Below are 19,667 nucleotides of genomic sequence, written 5' to 3' on the forward strand. Positions count from 1 at the left end.
CAGTGTTCTCTTGGGATAATGGAAACTGTTCCCCCATTTTAATTCATTTTTAGTCTATCTTATACATTCTTTCTTTCAAAAATCTTACCACTTCAAATTTTAAAATTCTGCTCATGTCTATTTATTAGATATAGGAAGAAAACATACATAATCGTGACTCTTTACATCAGTGGTTCTCAAACACACATATGCATCAGAATCAGCTACAGTGCTTGTAAAAGCAGAAAGCTGGGCCACTCCTCCAGAGGTCTAACTCAGCAGGCCTAGGATGGAGTCCAACAGTCCCCATTTCTTTTTTTGTTTGTTTTGTTTTTTTTTAAGATTTTATTTATTTATTTGACAGAGAGAGACACAGCGAGAGAGGGAACACAAGCAGGGCGAGTGGGAGAGGGAGAAGCAGGCTTCCCGCGGAGCAGGGAGCCCGATGCGGGGCTCGATCCCAGGACCCTGAGATCATGACCTGAGCCGAAGGCAGACGCTTAACGACTGAGCCACCCAGGCGCCCTGAAGAGTCCCCATTTCTGACAATCTCTCCCAGTGATTCTGATGCTGCCAGTACAGAGCCCACATAAGAGCGCAGCTTTACATTATGCCTGAATCTATAATCTGAGCTTTGGAGGACACAGCTCACTAGAAATCAAATCATGAAGCATGACACTATTTAGTCAACACAACTTAAGAATGACCACAGAAAACTGATTTTAATGAATGGTTAGTTGTTAAAGGCAAAACAATGAAGATTTTTCTTGGATGGGAAAAGACTGCTTAGTTTAGTAATAAAAATCATCACATTTTTCTAGCAATTTAATAACTGTACATTTAAAACTGAGTGGTACTTGGTTATAAACTCCTTAAAATACAATCTAGAAATTAGAACTAAGGGGTGCAAGGAAATCTATATATAAAGTTCAGTACTCTTTATTTTCTATCTTCTAAGCAGAATTGAACCCATACTCAGCGGGTTGGCTGGCATAGAATAGAGGTCAGCAAACATTTTCTATAAAAAAGAAGAGAATAGGGGCATCTGGGTGGCTCAGTCGGTTAAGCGTCTGCCTTCGGCTCAGGTCATGATCTCAAGGTCCTGGGATCGAGTCCCACATCAGTCTCCCTGCTCAGTGGGGAGCCTGCTTCTCCCTCTCCCTCTGTCGCTCCCCCCGCCCCCCGCTTGTGCTCGCTCACTCTGTCAAACAAATAAAACCTTAAAAAAAAAAAAACAAAACAGAAAACACATATTTTAAGGTCTGTGGGCCATAACAGCCTCTTTCACAACTACTCTGTCACAGTACAAAAAAGCATAGATAATATATATTTTTTTAAGTGTGACCAAATTCTAATAGAATTATATTTGTGGACACTGAAATTTGAATTTCATATAGTTTTCATGGGCCATAAAATATTCTTTTTTTTCCCCAAACATTTAAAAAAACGTTAAAATCCATCCTTGGTTCACAGGCTTACACAGAAACAGGCCATAGTTTTCCAAACCCAGGTACAGAGAAAAGCCTACTGAGCATGAGTATCAGAAGACATGAGCTTACCACCTAACAGTCATATCATCTTAGGAAAGTCTCTTAACCTCTCAGAGCTTAGTTTCTCCATCTATACAAGAGCAGTTAGGATATCATCTTACTGAATTGTGAAGACTGAGATTCAGTAAGTATCTGGTAATCAGCAAAGACTCTAAAAATTTTCAATTATAACATTAATAACTTCAGGTTAAGTCAATTCAATGTCAATTTAAGAAGTGGCTAAATTTTGCAAGGTACTGTGCTAGCAGTGTAAGGAAACCAAATTTTCCCTGCCCCAAAGGAATTTATAGTCCCATAGTTTAAATGAGACTGTAATTTCATCTAAGAAAGGTCTGAAAAAACCTGCTTCAGGCCTTCCATTCATACAGTTCTTCAGCCTGAGCTCTTACATTTTAATTCTTCCAAATTCGGGCTTTCATTCATTTACTCAATATTTATTGAGCACCCTATGCACCAGGCTACATTCTAAACACTGAAAATAGAGCTATGAATAACACAAAGTTCCTGCCCTCGTGAAGTTTACATTCCAGTGCATCAGTACTGCTTTTTCCTTTTTTCATGTTTTGACAAAGCCAAGTAAATGTTAACAACTGAACCAAAATTTATTGATATTCCAGCCAAAGCACTGCAATCAGCACTGACAATCATGCCTAAGACAAGGTACAGATAAATGAGAGGAATTTAAGAAAAAAAAAGGAAAAATGAAAAGTACAAATATCTTGAAGAACAAAAGCATTCTGATCTATATTTTGGTATAAAAATAGTAATTACTGCTTAAGAGCTTGATGAAACTTACCAATAAAACTATCTACGCCTTTATTGTTAAAAAAAAAAAAAAAAAGGCATTTTAGGAAATATAAGAATGTATATAGGTCTAGAGTTATCCAGAACAGGAGTCAGTAAACTACAGACCTGGGCACCCAGCACTTCTCAATCCAGTATTCTAAGCAGCCATAACCTACGGAAAGGAGGTGACTCGTCAAATTAGAAATCTAGCATTAGTCCTATGCTTCATTAGGGCAACTTCAAAAGCAAGGATATCTTTTTATTCACTTTATTTAATCTTTCAAAGTCTTAGCACAGGGTTCTCAAGTGGGGGAATCAGAATCCCCTATAGAGCCTTTTAACAAACAGATGCTACAATCTCATCCTATACCTTACTTGATCAAGCCTTTAACAGTACAACCTAGGTATGCATATTTTAAAACTTTTTTTCCAATGGGTGATTCTGGTGTCCATACCTTGTTAAGAACCGCAAGCCTGGTAAGCAGAATGTTCATAAAAATACTAATTAACAAGTTAATTTAGATTTCCCAGAGGTCTTTGACCCTGTTTCCTTCCCTCAACCCACAGCTGATGCCAACAATCATCTGAAGACTTCATTGCCTCCTAATCCTCAGGATGGATTTAAGCAACACCACTGCAAAAGCCTAGTATGTTCAGCATCCGCCCATCTGATCCATTCCAGGTCTACCTTGGATCCTGATTTCAGAACTACCCAGGTTCTGAAACCAAATTCATCTTCAACTCAATTAGTTCAATTATTAAAATCTTTCTCAAACTTGTCTTCCCAGGAAAAGAAGTTTGGTCTTTGAACCCTTACTGTGGCCCACCAAGTATACCCGACAATGGGTCTGTCTCTAATGCCTGCTACTAAACTCCCTACCGCAGTTTTCCTCTGTTAAACGCTGTCTGTAGTCTATACCAGACCTCGTAGATACTTGAGCAGTTTACTAAAACCATACACTGTCTGTGCCCGGCGCAATGCCAGCAAATGAGTTCAGAAAGAATGACTTACCTTGAAATTACACAGCTAATAAGCAGAACCAAGAACAGAATTCAGATCTCCTGTCCCCTAAGCCAGTACACATTCTATTAGGTCAGAAACATATTTTTTTAATTTTCTATTTGTCCGTAAAACATAATTAAACATCACTCCTTCGTTCCTATAAAATGAGCTAAAGATAACTCAAGAGTCGTCTTTCAGCTCTCTACTCCCAAAGGGAACGCACAATAGCTAGCATCATTCCAGGCAGAAGAAAAAATTCAATCTGGCCCAAGTTACTTCCTAAAATTGCATGTCCGTAAATCTTTGCAGAGGAATTGTAGAGTAGTCCTTATAACTGGAGGGTGGGGGGTATAAACAAAGTACAAAATACCTTGCCTAAGATGAATGAACTGCACTGACATATAAAGTTACATCCAGCTGGGTAATAGGCAGATTTGTTATACTGGTCACTGAATTTCTGTGTGTGCTTGAACATTTCCATAATAAAAAATTTTTAAAGAAAAAATAAAGTTATTATATCAAATTAAACTACAATCAAACACTCTGAAAAAAAAAAGATGAGGGGAGAGGGGAAGGGGGATCAGTTGATCGATTTATCAGCTGAACAGAGTAAAAAATTTATAAAGGTCTGCAAAGGTCTATTTATATGTAACTGTAACATAAGGGAATGAGCCCCTCCTATCAAAGAATCTTTAAACACAGAAGTCTTTGACTTAAAAGACAGCCAGATGGGAAGTGCTAAGGACCAAGATACTTCTGAGTCACACATAACTACCTATCTGTAACATCTTCTGGATGAAAACAGATCACAGGATGTGGCCAACAATCTCCACTTCCCTGTCTCCCCAAAAGAAATCCCTATAAAACCAAAAAATTTAGTCTGTGAAGCTCGGAAATCCCTTATTCACATCAAGAGCTTTGACCTCTATGAGATAATGCAGCTCTCTCTACAGACAATAGCACCCTTCATTTCTCCTCAAAAAACTGACCTGAACTTAGAAAAAGGAGAATTTTCTCACGCTGGAGAAATGAGAAATTGGGAGGCAAAATGAAAAACTCCTTAATATAAGGTCAACTCAATTACTGACACTCACACTTCTCAGGTACAAGGCTGCACATTAGTCTCTCAAATGCCAATAGCCCCTACATTATCAAAGGCCAAATGCACTCTCTCACTGCAGTGGCAGATAATCAGCAATGATCATAACTACAGTACTCTCTTTCCTTTTCTAGAAGGAATCCTTCATAAAATTATTAATCTAGTTAGGGTTTATGAAAAATATCTCAATGCAATTTACACGTAACTGGTCCTCCAGCTGTCAAGAGAGCATATCTTTTCACTTAACCATGCCCTGATTCTCACAGAATACGTACGACCTTAGGAACCAGAAAGATGGGCAATGTTACAGCAATGTAATGGCTGTGAAAATCCACTGACTGGCTTCCAAATGCATCTCATAGATCTTAACAGAAGTTATACCTCACAGTAGGAGAATAAAATTTGCCTAAGCCCTTGGATAAACCTTTAAGGTAGAAACTCTCAACACTACCCCCTCCACAGGATCGAATTTAAACATCTGTGGCACCCATGTACCCCTCCCTAGACAAAAGTGATGTATTAAGAAGAGACTGTGGCCTTCAGCATACTCCACTGCACCCCTTCCCCTTCTATCCCCAAGACTGTTTTCCTTCCATTCTGTCGCAGGGAACTTATCATCCTGTCACTTGAGAGCTCTTTCGCACAACAAACATTTTTGATTTCTACCACTAAGTACTAGCTATTTTATTTGGACTGCTGCCTTTACCCCCGTGAGGATAAAGGGCTCACGTATTTAAAATGGCTACAATTTTGTTTCGGGGAAATCAGAAACCCACAGGAGATGAGTCAAGTCAATACACATAAAGCATAGCCCTTTAACACTGCAGCATGCCAGTACTTACTGGTATTCCTCAGTCTCCCCTGAAAATGAACAGCTTTCTAGAGACCACGTTCCATTCTACCCTCTGAGTCTCCCCCAGATTAGCAGCAGCTCCAAATGATGCATCAATTACTAACTACTCTTCAACCAGAGTCCTTTGTAATCTGATTGTAACCTATTTTAAGGCAACCACAGCTTATTATTCCTTATAAATGTTGTCTCAAGTTCTTTCTGTACAAACTGTACTTGCCCTAAAACAGCTGATTGAGAGAAAAAAAATTTTGTCATTATCCAAATGTTTGGATTCTCCCTTTGCACAACCATGACATAATTAGTCATGGTTCTTCTCCACAGACAGTATGAGTATCTTTCTTAACATAAAGCTGAGTATTTTTCTTAATATAAAAAATGTTCAAGAGAAGGCCTGAGTAGGATTTTTTTTCTTTCTTATTCATTCATTATTTATTACAGTTTTACTGAGATAGGATTTACATTCCATTAAACTCACCGGCATGAGAGAAAGTTAGGGCTAATGGAAATACCCTAAACTGATGTAGTGCATAACTGCACAATTATAAACATTTACTAAAAAAAAAAAAAAAAAAATCACTGAATTATACACTTAAGATCAGTATCAAAAAGTCATCAAGGATTCTGGGCATGGGTGGCTTCTCAAAAGGGTCAGAGAAAGAATGCATACTCTCTATTGTTTGTCACTGCTGTGATGTAAATTAGAGTCTAAAAGAAGTTACCTTCAAACACTCTTTGTGTAGTTATCAAGGAACTGTTGGACATTTAAAGTGGACTATGTCCAATTTTGCTTGTAGAGATTCACAATGAAATTAAAAACCAAACCTTAAAAAAAAAAGCTATACTGATGGAAACAATGTCATTTATAAAACACAGACAAAGTCTTCTATTTGAACTTAACTCACACTGAGTGCCCTTCTCTGTGAACAGGACTCCCAATATCGGCTGCAGACTACTAGAGGGGAAGCACTACATGCGCATCTCCACCCCTGAGCATACAGTACTACAGCTGACTTCAGTCCCCTCTGAGAATGCAGAGGAGGTAAGAAATTCCTCTTAGTTGTAATCAAGGTGCAATCTAAGCCAAAATTAACAGAGCATACTAAGAACAGAAAATACTAAAAACAGCAGGGAGGTCTTGGGGTGGGTCTCAAAGGGGAGCAGGACCAGAAGAGGAGAGAGTGTGGTGGGGGAGGGGAATAAAATACATTCATTAGGCAGTAAGGACATGTAAAGAAGGAAATTGGTCAAAATTAGAAAATCCACAGAGTTAATCCGAAGCTGCTCCATTAATTTTTGTTTCTTTTTACCCAGTTTACCACCTCGATTTCTCTTCTTCAATGGTGCTTGCAGCATCAGACAAAACAATGAATTTCATAAAACCTTGAGTTTGTACATTACCATTTATTCCAACTACACTCTGGCTGATTTATTTCACATTTATAAGATCCTTGTAGATGATAAATATCACAGGCTCACATTACTAGAGTAACCAAAAATAAATACAAATGTGATGAGTATTTCAGCTTCTTTCATTTAAAAAAGACTGCATAGGGGCGCCTGGGTGGCTCAGTTGGTTGGGCGACTGCCTTCGGCTCAGGTCATGATCCTGGAGTCCTGGGATCGAGTCCCGCATCGGGCTCCCTGCTCAGCAGGGAGTCTGCTTCTCCCTCTGACCCTCCTCCCTCTCATGCTCTCTGTCTCAAATAAATAAATAAAATCTTTAAAAAAAAAATAAAATAAAATAAAAAAAAAATAAAAAAAAATAAATAAATAAAAAAGACTGCATAATGGAAAAAATAAACAACCTAGCAATATTTTTGTCAGGCACAACAGGGCATTTACACATACCCCTTGCTTTGTAACATTTTTCATTCAGAAACCTTAATGCAGTCATCCATCTCCAAGTTGACTGCTATCAAGAATTTCCGTGATTGCAGAACCAAGAACAGGCCTTCCTTCTGTGGTGTGATTAACACTCTAACTAGAAATATAGGATCCATTCACCAAAATAGAAAAAAATTAGGTATGATGTCCACCTAAGTAGTGCCCAAAATGTTACACAAACTGAGAATAGCAAATCTATATAAGAAAACAAATAGGCTCTCGTTGCCTGTGTCCTTAACTAGGACACTATCAGCTAGGAGTCACCTAGCCTCTAGTCTCTCCCAGCTGAATCAACATTCCTCCAAGCATAGATGATCCTATTTTCTCTTCTCAAAAATTTGAGTTCCCTAAAGAACAAGCTGCCACTCAAGCTCCCCGTTATCTGACCTCAACTTGCCTTCCCAAGACCCCATGTCCCACCACGTCTCTCCCCCCGCCACATACACCCTACAGTGTCAGCCAAACTACACCACCTGCAATTTCCCCAGAGTACACTGTGGCTTCCTTCCTCTTGTCACTGTTCACACTGTCACTTTGCCTGGAATAGCCATCATGCCCCGATTGTAGCCATTCTCCAAAGCAAGTGCAAGGCCTGCCATACTTCCCTGATCTTTCGAGGAAGGAAGATCTCCTTCATCTGGATCCCCACATCACCATACCTGCACCCTCTTAAGAGCCTTACATATTTCTAGCCTGCATTCCAGTACACACACACACACACACACACAATATAAACACACATGTGTTTGTACACACTTTTAAACAGAGAAAATGTATGTCAGACATTAGAAATATATATATTAGATATACATGCACATATATACGTATATGTATGTGTGTATATTATTTTCCATTAAAGAATATAAGGCCACGGGGTGCCTGGGTGGCTCAGTCATTAAGCGTCTGCCTTCGGCTCAGGTCATGATCCCAGGGTCCTGGGATCGAGCCCCACATCGGGCTCCCTGCTCCGCGGGAAGCCTGCTTCTCCCTCTCCCACTCGCCCTGCTTGTGTTCCCGCTCTCGCTGTCTCTCTCTCTGTCAAATAAATAAATAAAATCTTTAAAAAAAAAAAAAAAGAATATAAGGCCTTGAGGTCATCTTACATCTTCCACAACACCTACCAAGGGTGTGCTGTGCTGCCTACTGCAAGCCACAATACAAAAGGAATGGAAAGCAGGCCAAAGATAAAACAGGCTTTCTACCTTAGCAATCTTTATAATACAGACAATTCCTCTAACAGAATGTACTTTTTAATGGACAACAGATTAAATTTTTATAAATGTATATATGTGCTAAGGAAGTAAAGTACAACATAAATTTTAAAAATTATATATGTACCGAGAAAGGTATTAATACCTAGGCTTTAAAAACAACAAAATCAAGTTGAATAAAACAAACAAAAAAGGCCTTAAAAGAGCAAAGAGAAAAACCTGGCTTAAACATAATAAAACACAATATCAAAGAAGATGCAAACAAAGAAACAGGTCAACCTCACAGAAATCAAACCAGCAAGCGGAGTGTCATGGGTACTGTCTAGACTTGATAAAATTCGCCCCAGAAAACGGAGTAGTTGAAAGCAAAACACATGCTACCCCCTTTCTAACAGCAAAATTTAAGTTCAAAACTTAATGTGAAGCTATGCCAGGAAAATACAGTATCTGAGCTATAAAAACGAACATTAAAAGGCCACACTTCATGTACGAAGTTGAAAGAATAAAATAAAAACAACACAATTTTCTTATTCTTGTAACATGTCTATTTTATAAAGAAATGTTTTAAGAAAATGGCAGTAATTTGCAGCATATACAATTACATTCAATTTTATGAAATGTAAAGACCTCTAACTGTGCATGTGATCACTTAACTGTATCCAAAATAAAACAAAGATCTATTATTTCAGATTGGAAAATAATAGGCAAAATACAATAAACAATTTTTTAAATTTTTTAATTAACTAGGCTTGCAACTGATTTTCAAATTTCTTTTTTTTTTTTTTAAGATTTTATTTATTTGAGAGAGAAAACAAGCAGTGGGGAGGGGCAGAGGGAGAGAGTGAGAAGCAGACTCCCTGATAAGCAGGAAGCCCCAATGCAGGGCTCGATCCCAGGACCTGGAGATCATGACCTTAGCTGAAGGCAGACGCTTAACCGACTGAGCCACCAGGCGCCCCGATTTTCAGATTTCTTAAGGATGATATAGCAAAACTGACTCTTTATGGCTGGAGCCACAAAAATCAAAAGGAAGAAATTAACAGTATTATGTTTATCCACTACTATCATATCCTGAGTACCTACTATGTATCTAATCCTCAAAACAACTAGTGGCTCACTGAATACTCATTTGGAAATCTTATGTATCTTTAATTCATTATATTTACAATAGATCTCAAAAGTGCTTCAAACTGCTTACTCCATTAAGTATATACATTTATATAGAAAGAATTAAAATAATCTTTTACTTCTCTTTTCCACCAAGCACAAAGGGGGGAAAAAGAGAATAAGAATAAAGGTAAGTCCAGGCACCTGGCTGGCTCAGTTGGTTAAGTGACTCACTTCTGCTCAGCTCATGATCCTGGAGTCCCAAGATCGAGTCCTGCATCAGGCTCCCTGCTCAGCAGGGAGTCTGCTTCTCCCTCTGACCCTCCCCCTTCTCATGCTCTCTCTCTCATTCTCTCTCTCTCAAATAAATAAAATCTTAAAAAAAAAAGAATAAAGGTGAGCCCAGTGAGACTAACAAATAGAGAAGAGACATTCCAAACAGGAAAGAGAAAACAGAGGGGAAGAACAATCAAAGAAATAATTCAATAAATTTTTCCAAAAGTGAGTATTCAAACTGAAGGGCCAACAGTGTGGAAATAAAAAACTACTCCAAGACATAACACTACCAATTTTCGGAACACTGTGGGAAATAAAAAAGAATCTGAGTTTCCGGAGAGAAGGAAGACAAAAAAAACAGAGGGGAAAAAAAATGCATGAGAAGCTAGACGACAATGGAGCAATATCTTCAAAATTCTAAAAGGAAAATTAGTTCCAGCCTACAATTCTATTCAGCAAATTATCATTTAGGCATGAAGATATAGAATAAATGCCATTTTCAGACAGGCAAGGCCTCAAAAACTATATATTTCCCAGGTACTCTTCCTCAGGGAATTACAGAAGGTCACCAAAACAGCAAAATAAACCAAAAAAGAAAAAAGAAAAAAAAAAAAATAGGATCCAGGAAACAGGTGATGCAACGAAAAATATAAAAGTAATCCTCAGGATGATGAAGTGAAACTTACAGACATTCTTAAGGAAATAGCTATGCGGCAGACGAAAACCTACATCAGAGCAGGTCAGAAAGTTCTGATAAAGACTTCAAGAAGACAAAATCTACAGAATATCTAATGCATATGGTATACTATAGAGGGATCTACACTAACAGGAATGAGTTTACCGTTAAATCTATAATAAATGTATTTTAAAACTTTGCAAACTAAAAAAAAAAAAAAAAATTAACTACAAGAACATACACAGGTAAGAAGTTACCAGATAGGCCTTACTCTAGCATATGAAGCCCCTCCATGATTTAGCACTGGCTTTATCTCTTTGACGTCAATATATTACTCTACTCAGTCAGCTTCAGCCAAACTGGCCTCCTTGCAGTTTCTAGAAAATGGCCAGTAGGCTCCCAACTCATTTCACTTTGGCTACTCCTTCTGCACAGAACACTCTTCCCCCAGATATCCAAATAAAGAAGATTCACACCTCTTGCAGGTCTTTGCGCAAATGTCACTTTCTCAGTGAGGGTAACCTGTCTACCCTACTTAAAATTACAATCCATACCCTACTCCCCACTCTGCCACTGTCCTCCATCCGCTGTTCATTTTTTTCCCCCACAGCACTTATCAGTTCCTCAAATACTCTATGTTCATTGTTTGTTGTCTGTCACCCCTTCTAGAAGTGGGTTCCATAAGTTATCTACCAAGCATCTGGAACAGCACATGGCACAGAGCAGGAAATGAATAAATGTTTATTGAATGAATGAATGAATGAATGAATAAGAATGAAAAGGCAATCACGCAATACTACAGAAGGTTCTTGTCTCATCTGTGAATAGCATCTACATAACCATAATAATATTTATCCTACAAAATCAAAATTGAACAAGAGAAGGCTAGGTTTGTGTATGTGAGAAGGACAGAGTAAGAAAACTAGATACTCATATTCCATAAAGAGACATTAATAGGTAATGTGTAAAACAGAAAAATCAAGAAGTAACAACACAGCATTTTATTTTTATGTATGAAAACAACCGATGGTATCAAATAAAATATCTCAAAGTAGTTATCTTTGGAAAGAAATTAGTGAAAAGGTCAGTTTTTAAGATTATTTAACAGTTGAAACTACACAGAGATATAACTCAAAAAAGGTAAATTTTTTTAAAAAGTCACATGTTGGAAGGAAATACTCAATAGGCACATAATCCAGAATTAACATCCAGATCACATAAAGAAGGTCAAGACCAAATACCCCATAAAAATTAAGAAATTATTATTTAAAAAAAGCATTTCATAGATGACAAAACATGAATGGCCAATAACATAAAAAGCTGTCCAACCTCATCAGTAATCAGGGAAATAAAAATTAAAACCACAATGAGATATTCTTTTATATCTAACCAGATCAGCAAATATTTAAAAGTCTGATATCAAGAGCACTAATAAGAAGCCACAGAAACTTTCATACACTGCTGATGGAACTGTGCACTGGTAGAACCATTCTGAAAAACATTTGCATTACCCAGTAAAGTTGAAGATGTACAAACTCAATAATTCAGCAATTCCACTTCTACTTATATATCCTACAGAAATTCTTACACATATGTGTCAGAGGAATGCATAATCATTTTGGCCACAGTACTATTTTTTTTTTTAAGATTTTATTTATTTATTTGACAGAGACACAGCGAGAGAGGGAACACAAGCAGGGCGAGTGGGAGAGGGAGAAGCAAGCTTCCGGCTGAGCAGGGAGCCCGATGTGGGGCTCGATCCCAGGACCCTGAGATCATGACCTGAGCCGAAGGCAGACGTTAACGACTGAGCCACCCAGGCACCCCTCACAGTACTATTTTTATAACCAAAAAAAAACTGGAAACAAACCAAATTTTCATCTACAGGAGAATGAATAAATATGCTGCGATATACATAAAATGAAATATCCTAATGGTAGTTAAAACTGAATGAACTAGAAAAACGTGCATCAAAAAGTAAGCCTCAAAGCAAGACTTGTGTGTCTCCCATATGATTCCATTTATATAAAGCCAAACAGCAAAACTAAATATGAGTAGGTGGTAAAACTAAAAGGAAAGCAAAAGAATGATAAACACAAAATTCAGGACAGTGGTTATCTCTAGTAGGGAAGGATCAGGGAAGAGCACAAAGAGACACTGGTGGGTGTGGGTTCCTTTGCAGTATGAAAATTTCATAATCATAAAATTCTGAACAAAAAGGACAGACCTATGACTGAATAGAATACAAAAATTAAGTCTTTTTGATGAAAAAGGGATGCAAGTACATAGAGGATCAGTGAGTTTAAGGACTTACAAACAGACACAGAGTAAGTCTCAAAATTCAGAATTTAAGCTAGGTTTGTCTGACTTACAACTTGATAGTATCCTCATTTAGAGAACCAAAACGTTAGCTTGGCTAACTTATAAAATTAATGTAAATTTCACTCTCAAACAACAAAATGAAAGGAGAGAAATCACGGTAAGTAGAAAATGCCCAATTTTCAACTAACCCTCGATGTAGGTGGCAAATACGTGGAGAAGTGACATCTATGAAGAACAGGTGACAACTGTAGGAATCAGCTGTGGCACCATCAAAGCAGCCCTAACCTGCAGCGAAGGAGAGTAGGAGGAGGGCAGGGATGCGGACGGAGCCGTCCTATGCAAGGGCACTTCACATGCAGCCTTTTGTGAGTTCTCGCGACATGCTAGAGTGCTAGAAGTTAGCTACATACTCATTTCACAGATGAGAAAAATAAGATTAAGAAAGTGAAGAGAAAAGAAAAACTTTCTCAGTGAATATTCCCATTGCCCCATATGGCTCAGAGCTCAGTCAGCCAGACGAACAGAAATGCTCAGAAGAGGACTACAACCACATCACAGATACTTAAGACAACTATGCACGAGAGGAGGAAATGAAGAAGCCAAAATAACTTCTCTCTGAAACTGTGCCAGGACCTCTCCATCCACCTCATACTCCACCAAAGAGGAGATATGATTGCTTACCTGTGACCAGGATGGTAAATAGCTGTGCTGATTCCATGAGGATAATGACTATTGAAGCTGAAACAGTGACTCTCTTGATAGCTCTGATTTGTTCCAACACTACATATAAGAAGAAAAGAGTACCAGTAAGGCCCAGTGAGAGACCAAAAAATACCCACTACAATGTCTATGATTTAAAAGACAGCACCAAACACAGCTGAGGATACAAAACAACCAGAACTCTGATTCGTAATTGGTGGGAATATGAATGATATAAAAACTCTGGGAAAAGGTCTGGAAGTATCTACCCTATGATTCAGCAGTTCCACTCAAAGACGTGACCCAAGAGAAATGAAAATACATATCCATAAATACTTGTAAAGCATGGTCATAACAGCTTTATTCACAGTAGCCCAAAACTGGAAATCAGAAGTCCATCAACAGAAGAATGAATCAACAAATCAGGAACGCTATGGTCTGAATGCTTGTGACCCCACTATGGATTGAAGGTCTGTGTCCCCCACAAAATTCATATGTTAAAACTCTAATGCCAGTGCAACGGTATTTGGAGGTGGGGTTTTTGGGAAGTAATTAGGTCATGAGGATGAAGCCCTCACGAAAGGAATTACTGCCCTTACAAGAGGAGGTCAGAGAGCTACCTAGCTCTATTTCCACCATGTGAGGATACAAAGACAAGTCAGCAGTCTGCAAACCAAAAGAAGGTTCTCACCAGAACCCAACCATGCTGGCACCCAGAAGACAGACTTGCACCATTGGGAAGTGTCAGCAGTAAATTTCTGTTGTTGATAAGGCACCCCATTTATGGTACTTTGTAGTAACAACTCTAAGATACATGAAATATTCATATAGTGAAATAAATTATTATTATAATAAGATGGAATAAACTACTGATACATGAAAAAACACAAATAAATCTCAAAATATGCTAAGTGAAGGAAGCCTTAGACAGGAGAGTGCATACTAGGAGTCCATTAATGTGAATTACCAGAACAGGCAAAACTTATCTAGGATGGATAAGCTGGGGGGTAGGCGTAGACAGATTTACTGGGAAGGAGCATGAGGGAACTTTCTAGCATGATGGTAATGTGCTGCGTCTTGATAGGGGTTTGAATTGCACAGTGTATGCATCTGTCATAATTCACTGGCTGGTACACTTAAGATCTGTACATTTCATTGTATGCAAATTTTATTTCAAAAGAGAAAACTGTAAGCAAACCTTAAACTTTAATTAATAACATGCATACTAAAGTACATAAGTACTAACTCTGAAATTCATTAAAAAATAACACTGATTAATGGCTAGATGGAGGGATGGACAGAAATATGAAATAGCAAGTATAGTAAAATGCTAATCAAAGAATTTAAGTGACAGTATAGGAGTATTCACTATAAAATGGTTTCAACCTTCCTGTTACATTTGCAATTTAACAATAAAATGCTGAAAGAACAAACAAAACAAAATCTGACACTAAGCCAGAGAAAAACATTATTTCAAATAGGAGCTCCCAAATAAAATATATTTTTACCTTACAAGGTAACTTTTCAGTTCTCCTCGGTAATTGATGACCAGGAGTTCTGCAGACCACTGTGCGCTGGCTTTATATTCTAAAAATATCAACCCAGCAATGGCATAGCTCAAATCACGGGCTAAACTGGATGCCTATGGAAGAGAGGTAAATCAAGGCACTAAAAAGATACCACCTAGAAGTTAACACATGTATAGTTGGAAGACATCACAGGCACTTGGCCTTGCCAAGACAGTCCGAGAACTGCTCCATATACTGAAGAATCATGCAAATCAGAGTGCCTAGAACCAGAAACCCAACTTTAGACCCGCCCTCCCAACACAGGCTACAACCACACAACCCTCTTTGGAAGAGAAATTCACCTAGTTACATGAATTTCTGTTGAGACTGTACTTCTGCTGTGTGTGTGTATGGGGGCAGGGGGTGGGGGGAGAGTAATGCCACCATTTAGCCTCAAAGAATTCTAAGATACAGAGCTCAGATATAAGGTCCCAAATGTTGACTCCCATTGCCAAGCAGTAACCAATGCTTTAAAAAAAAAAAGCCTCGGGGCACCTGGGTGGCGCAGTTGGCTGAGCATTTGACTCTTAGTTTCAGCTCAGGTCTGATCTCAGGGTCATGAGATTGAGCAGCCCCAAGTCAGGTTCTGCACTCAGCGCGGGGTCTGCTTGTGTTTCTCTCTCCCCCTGCCCCTCCCCCTGCAGCCCCCCATGCTTGCATGCATGTGCTCTCTCTCAAATAAATCTTAAAAAAAAAAAGCTTCAATTACTTCCCATTTGCCCCATCAGCAACTAAAAGGAAAAGACACTTAAAACATTCACTCAATGTCAACCTTTTCCCATGAACTAAATATCAGGCTATGTTGCTAAGGATCTGAAGGCATGTGCACCTTGGGAAGCACACATAAAGTTTATCACACTGAATGACTACACCTCACTATCTAGAACCACAAAATAAATACTGTGGCCACATGTGGCTACTGAACACTTGATATATGGCTAGTCCTAATTGAGACAGACTCTAAATATAAAAATAAACATGACATTTCAAAGAGTTGGTACCAAAGAAAGTAGAATATCTCATTAATAATCTTTACATGGATTACATATTGAAATAATATTTATGATATACTAGATTATATAATAAATTTCACCTGTTTAACTCTTAATGCAACTACTAGAAAATTTAAAATTACAATGTGATCATATATATAATTCACATTACTTTTCTATCAGACAGTGCTAGTCTAGAAAACAGTGATCCAAACTTGTTAGTTTGGTTTCCCTGGACTTCCATAATATGAGGCTAACACATTTTTTCAAGTTTCTCCAGTCATTATTTCTGAACAAAAATCATTCTCTATATCACCGGTTCTTATCCCTAGCTTCTCATTAAAAATCAGTTAGAAAACTTGTAAATAATACTAATGCCCAGAGCCCACTCCAATCAATTAAATCAGAATTTCTATGGGTTGAGCCTAGACAATCAAGTAATTTTTCTGTTGTTTTTCTTTTCTTTACAAAGCTTCCCAGCTGATCCTAAAATGCAGCAAGAGTTAGCACTGTTGTTCTACCTGCCTCTGTATCTTGTTCATTCAAGGAAGAAGGATACAAAGTAAAAAGCACTGGATTCCTGAAAGAAACACTTAATTAACTGGATTGCCATGGGAAAAGTCATTCAATTGCCTCTCAATTTCAGTTTTCTAAACTGTAAAATGTGGATAATATCTGGCCAATCTATTCAAAGGGTTGTTGTGAATATCAACTAAGAATATATATCAAACTCATTAATTAAATATAAAGCACTACACAAATAAAAGTTATTACCACCATTAATTTTTTCTCCACTCTCCCTTTCAATTTCTATCCCCTTTAGGGTAACAAATTCCAACTCCTCAGGAAACTGTTCCTATTGTGACAGTCCAGTGACTACTTTCCCTCAATGGAACTTTCTAACATTTCTCTGTACCTCTGTTTAGTATTTACTTACCACCATGTTTCCATAATGGTGGATTACCGCTGAATACTGCGTTACAAAATACAAAGAAAAAATATTTCACGTACAGATATCTACTAGATTCTGAACATCTTAAGTTCACAACTTATTCAGATTTATAGGTCTATTTCCCCTCTCCTCACATTCGGTCACTCAAGTACTTTCACATATTTTTTTGAATGCCTTTTATGTAATCAGTTTAAGGTTAGGCACGTACCGGGGTAATAACAAAGAGTTCACTTCCCATGAGATCAAACACCCTCACGGTTCCTGTACTTTCAGCATAGGCCAGCAGGGTACAATCATAACTCCACGCTACACGTCTCCACTGGGGTTTCGGGTCTTTTGGAACTAGAATGAAAACAAAAGAAGTGCTTTTAACAATGTGTCATACAGATAGTTAACATTTACAGTTAATGCAACTAAACTAATTATTCAACTATGTTACATCCTCTCCCAAGGATTTCTAACGCTTCAGTTCAATAGAAAAGAACACTTTCCAGAAAGCCACTCCAAGTAAGAGTGGGAAATATAAACCACAGCAAACTCTGCCCCACTTACTTAAGAAGCAAAGATCACTGACACCAGTGGTCTATGGAATGCTGAGCAGACCCTGGTCTGGCAAAGGCTCAGAACAGTACACCTCAAAATACTTATGAAATTTAGACAGATCAAAAGCACAGAGAATGGGCATAAAATAATTTCCAATCCAATGAGTTCAGCTCCTCTAACAGCAAAAAAATGAAAATTTCAATGGAGATCTTTTAAATACATCAAATATAGGTAACAAGGAAATACGACGCAGGGTTATACAGACACAGTATTGGAGAGATATATATACACACACATATCTCACATCAACATATGTATTAGGTGAATCAAGAACTATCCCTAATCAGTCCCACAATTATAATATTTTAATAATCAACCTTAATAATCCAATACCTTTTTTCTGCTCTGAATTTTTCAGTACAATAATGAAAAGAAAGGCTATCAGCTGCAAAAAAGGGATTGTGAAACTCTAATCTAACTCTGTTAGATTTGTTCCAGGTTTTTGAGGTTTTGCTCGCTTCAGTGTCCCCTCATTAGAATCCCAGAACTGAAGAGACCGGTGGAACCAGTGCCCTCCCTTTACCAGCAGGGATTCCAAATGATTAAGGGACTGACAAGGTGACATCGAGAGTCGAGAGCAAAGAAAACCCAAAACCTATGTGTCCTGCATTCCCAAAGGTGAGCAGCTCACTACCACACACTGCCTCTCAGTCCGACTTTGGACTGAGCCTCAGGACTGCCTCAGAAGGTTTCTGAGAGTCATGGGCTTCTCTCTCTTCCCCTACTAAGAGAATACCCCATTCAGGCTTCACCATCTCTTGCTGAGCCTCTCTCACCGGCCTCCTAATTGGTCTCCTCCCTTCAGTTTTTCCCCCAATCCTTCCTCAATACTCTCCGAAGAGATCTTTCTAAAAAGAGCAACAGATCACATCCTGCAAGGCCCTTACAAAGGGCCCCATCACAGCCTTCCAGGGTCACCTCCCACCACCTCCTCCACCACAAAGCTAATAAGCCACCAACAACACAGCCACGTGGCAAATGAGCAAACCATGCATACTCGAGAGTCTGTCTTTCATGCACATTGCTGCCTCTGCCTAGAATGTTCTTCTTCAGTACTCCTCAAAGGGTTCGCTTTTGTTACAACCACCTGAGGTAACAAACGATTCCCTCCTCCTTCCTTGGCACTCTTCAAAACTGACTGCTCTTCTCTCTGTGCCCAAATATCCAGTATAAAACTCTTCCCCAGCATTTATCACATCACTTTATGTTGTTTACAGGACTATTTCCCCCACAAGTCTCTGAGCTCCATGAAATCCACAGACAGTGTTCTATTCAACACTGCCATCCTAGAACCTGGAACGGAAGGTGATTAGTGTTTCACTGATGAGTGGAGAGTTCACTAATGAGTGAAGACTAACTCTTTCAGGAAAATCTATACTAACAGGACAAGGTAATGGTAAGAGTTTACCATCCCTCAAGGACTACAAATTAAAGGTGAATTACATAACTCTTCTCTCTACCTAGAAGAGCTACTATAGAATTCAGACTTCCCTCTTATCTGTGTAATACACATAATAGATGTTCTGTATAGGAGAAAAGTATGCCAGCCATCAAGGAGTTTCTTTGACTATTTATCGACAGGGAAAAAGCATACAGAAAAAAAAAAAAAAAAATCCAAGAGGGGCCCTTGAACACAGGAGGGTCTAGTGGATATACTAAAGATGAACAAAATACTACACACGTTCTAGAAAAAAAATTTTTTAATGGAAATAAAATGAGGGAAAAGATCAGTTCCCTATCTTTATAAAGCTTAAATAAAAATCAAACTTGAAGTAAACAAAGCACAAAATGATAAACAGCACAGGAATACAAGACCTGCCTACACAGATGCTACACAAACACCAGGGGGGATAATTTAATGCCCTGAAAAATATTCACGCGCTAAAGAAACACAGAAACATTTTTCCACTATTACTGTTTTACCTGTGATGATAGGTTTTTTCCTCTTATCTCATTTTGATAGGATAAACAGATTTATGTACCACATTCTTTATCTAAAATAAATTTCATCTGAAAAGGATTTGTTTTTACTATTACTTCTAGTTATAGCCAGTAGCTCCAGAAAACTCAGCATGTGTTTTGACCCAGATAAAGACATGTTTTCATC

General features: G+C 38.2%; 1 protein-coding gene across 1 annotated transcript in view; it reads right to left on the reverse strand.

The window, feature by feature from the left end:
* NBAS (NBAS subunit of NRZ tethering complex) overlaps window positions 1-19,667 on the reverse strand; it is a 313,356-nt gene that overhangs the window by 270,934 nt on the left and 22,755 nt on the right. Inside the window, exons 7-9 of the mRNA XM_021697807.1 lie at window positions 17,166-17,299; window positions 14,954-15,087; window positions 13,428-13,526 (exon numbers count right to left, since the gene is read on the reverse strand). Of these exons, the coding sequence (XP_021553482.1) occupies window positions 13,428-13,526; window positions 14,954-15,087; window positions 17,166-17,299 (367 nt within the window). The remainder of the gene's footprint in view (window positions 1-13,427; window positions 13,527-14,953; window positions 15,088-17,165; window positions 17,300-19,667) is intronic.

This window comes from Neomonachus schauinslandi, chromosome 10 (genome assembly GCF_002201575.2).
Source record: "Neomonachus schauinslandi chromosome 10, ASM220157v2, whole genome shotgun sequence".
In the NCBI taxonomy this organism is placed as follows: Eukaryota; Metazoa; Chordata; class Mammalia; order Carnivora; family Phocidae; genus Neomonachus; species Neomonachus schauinslandi.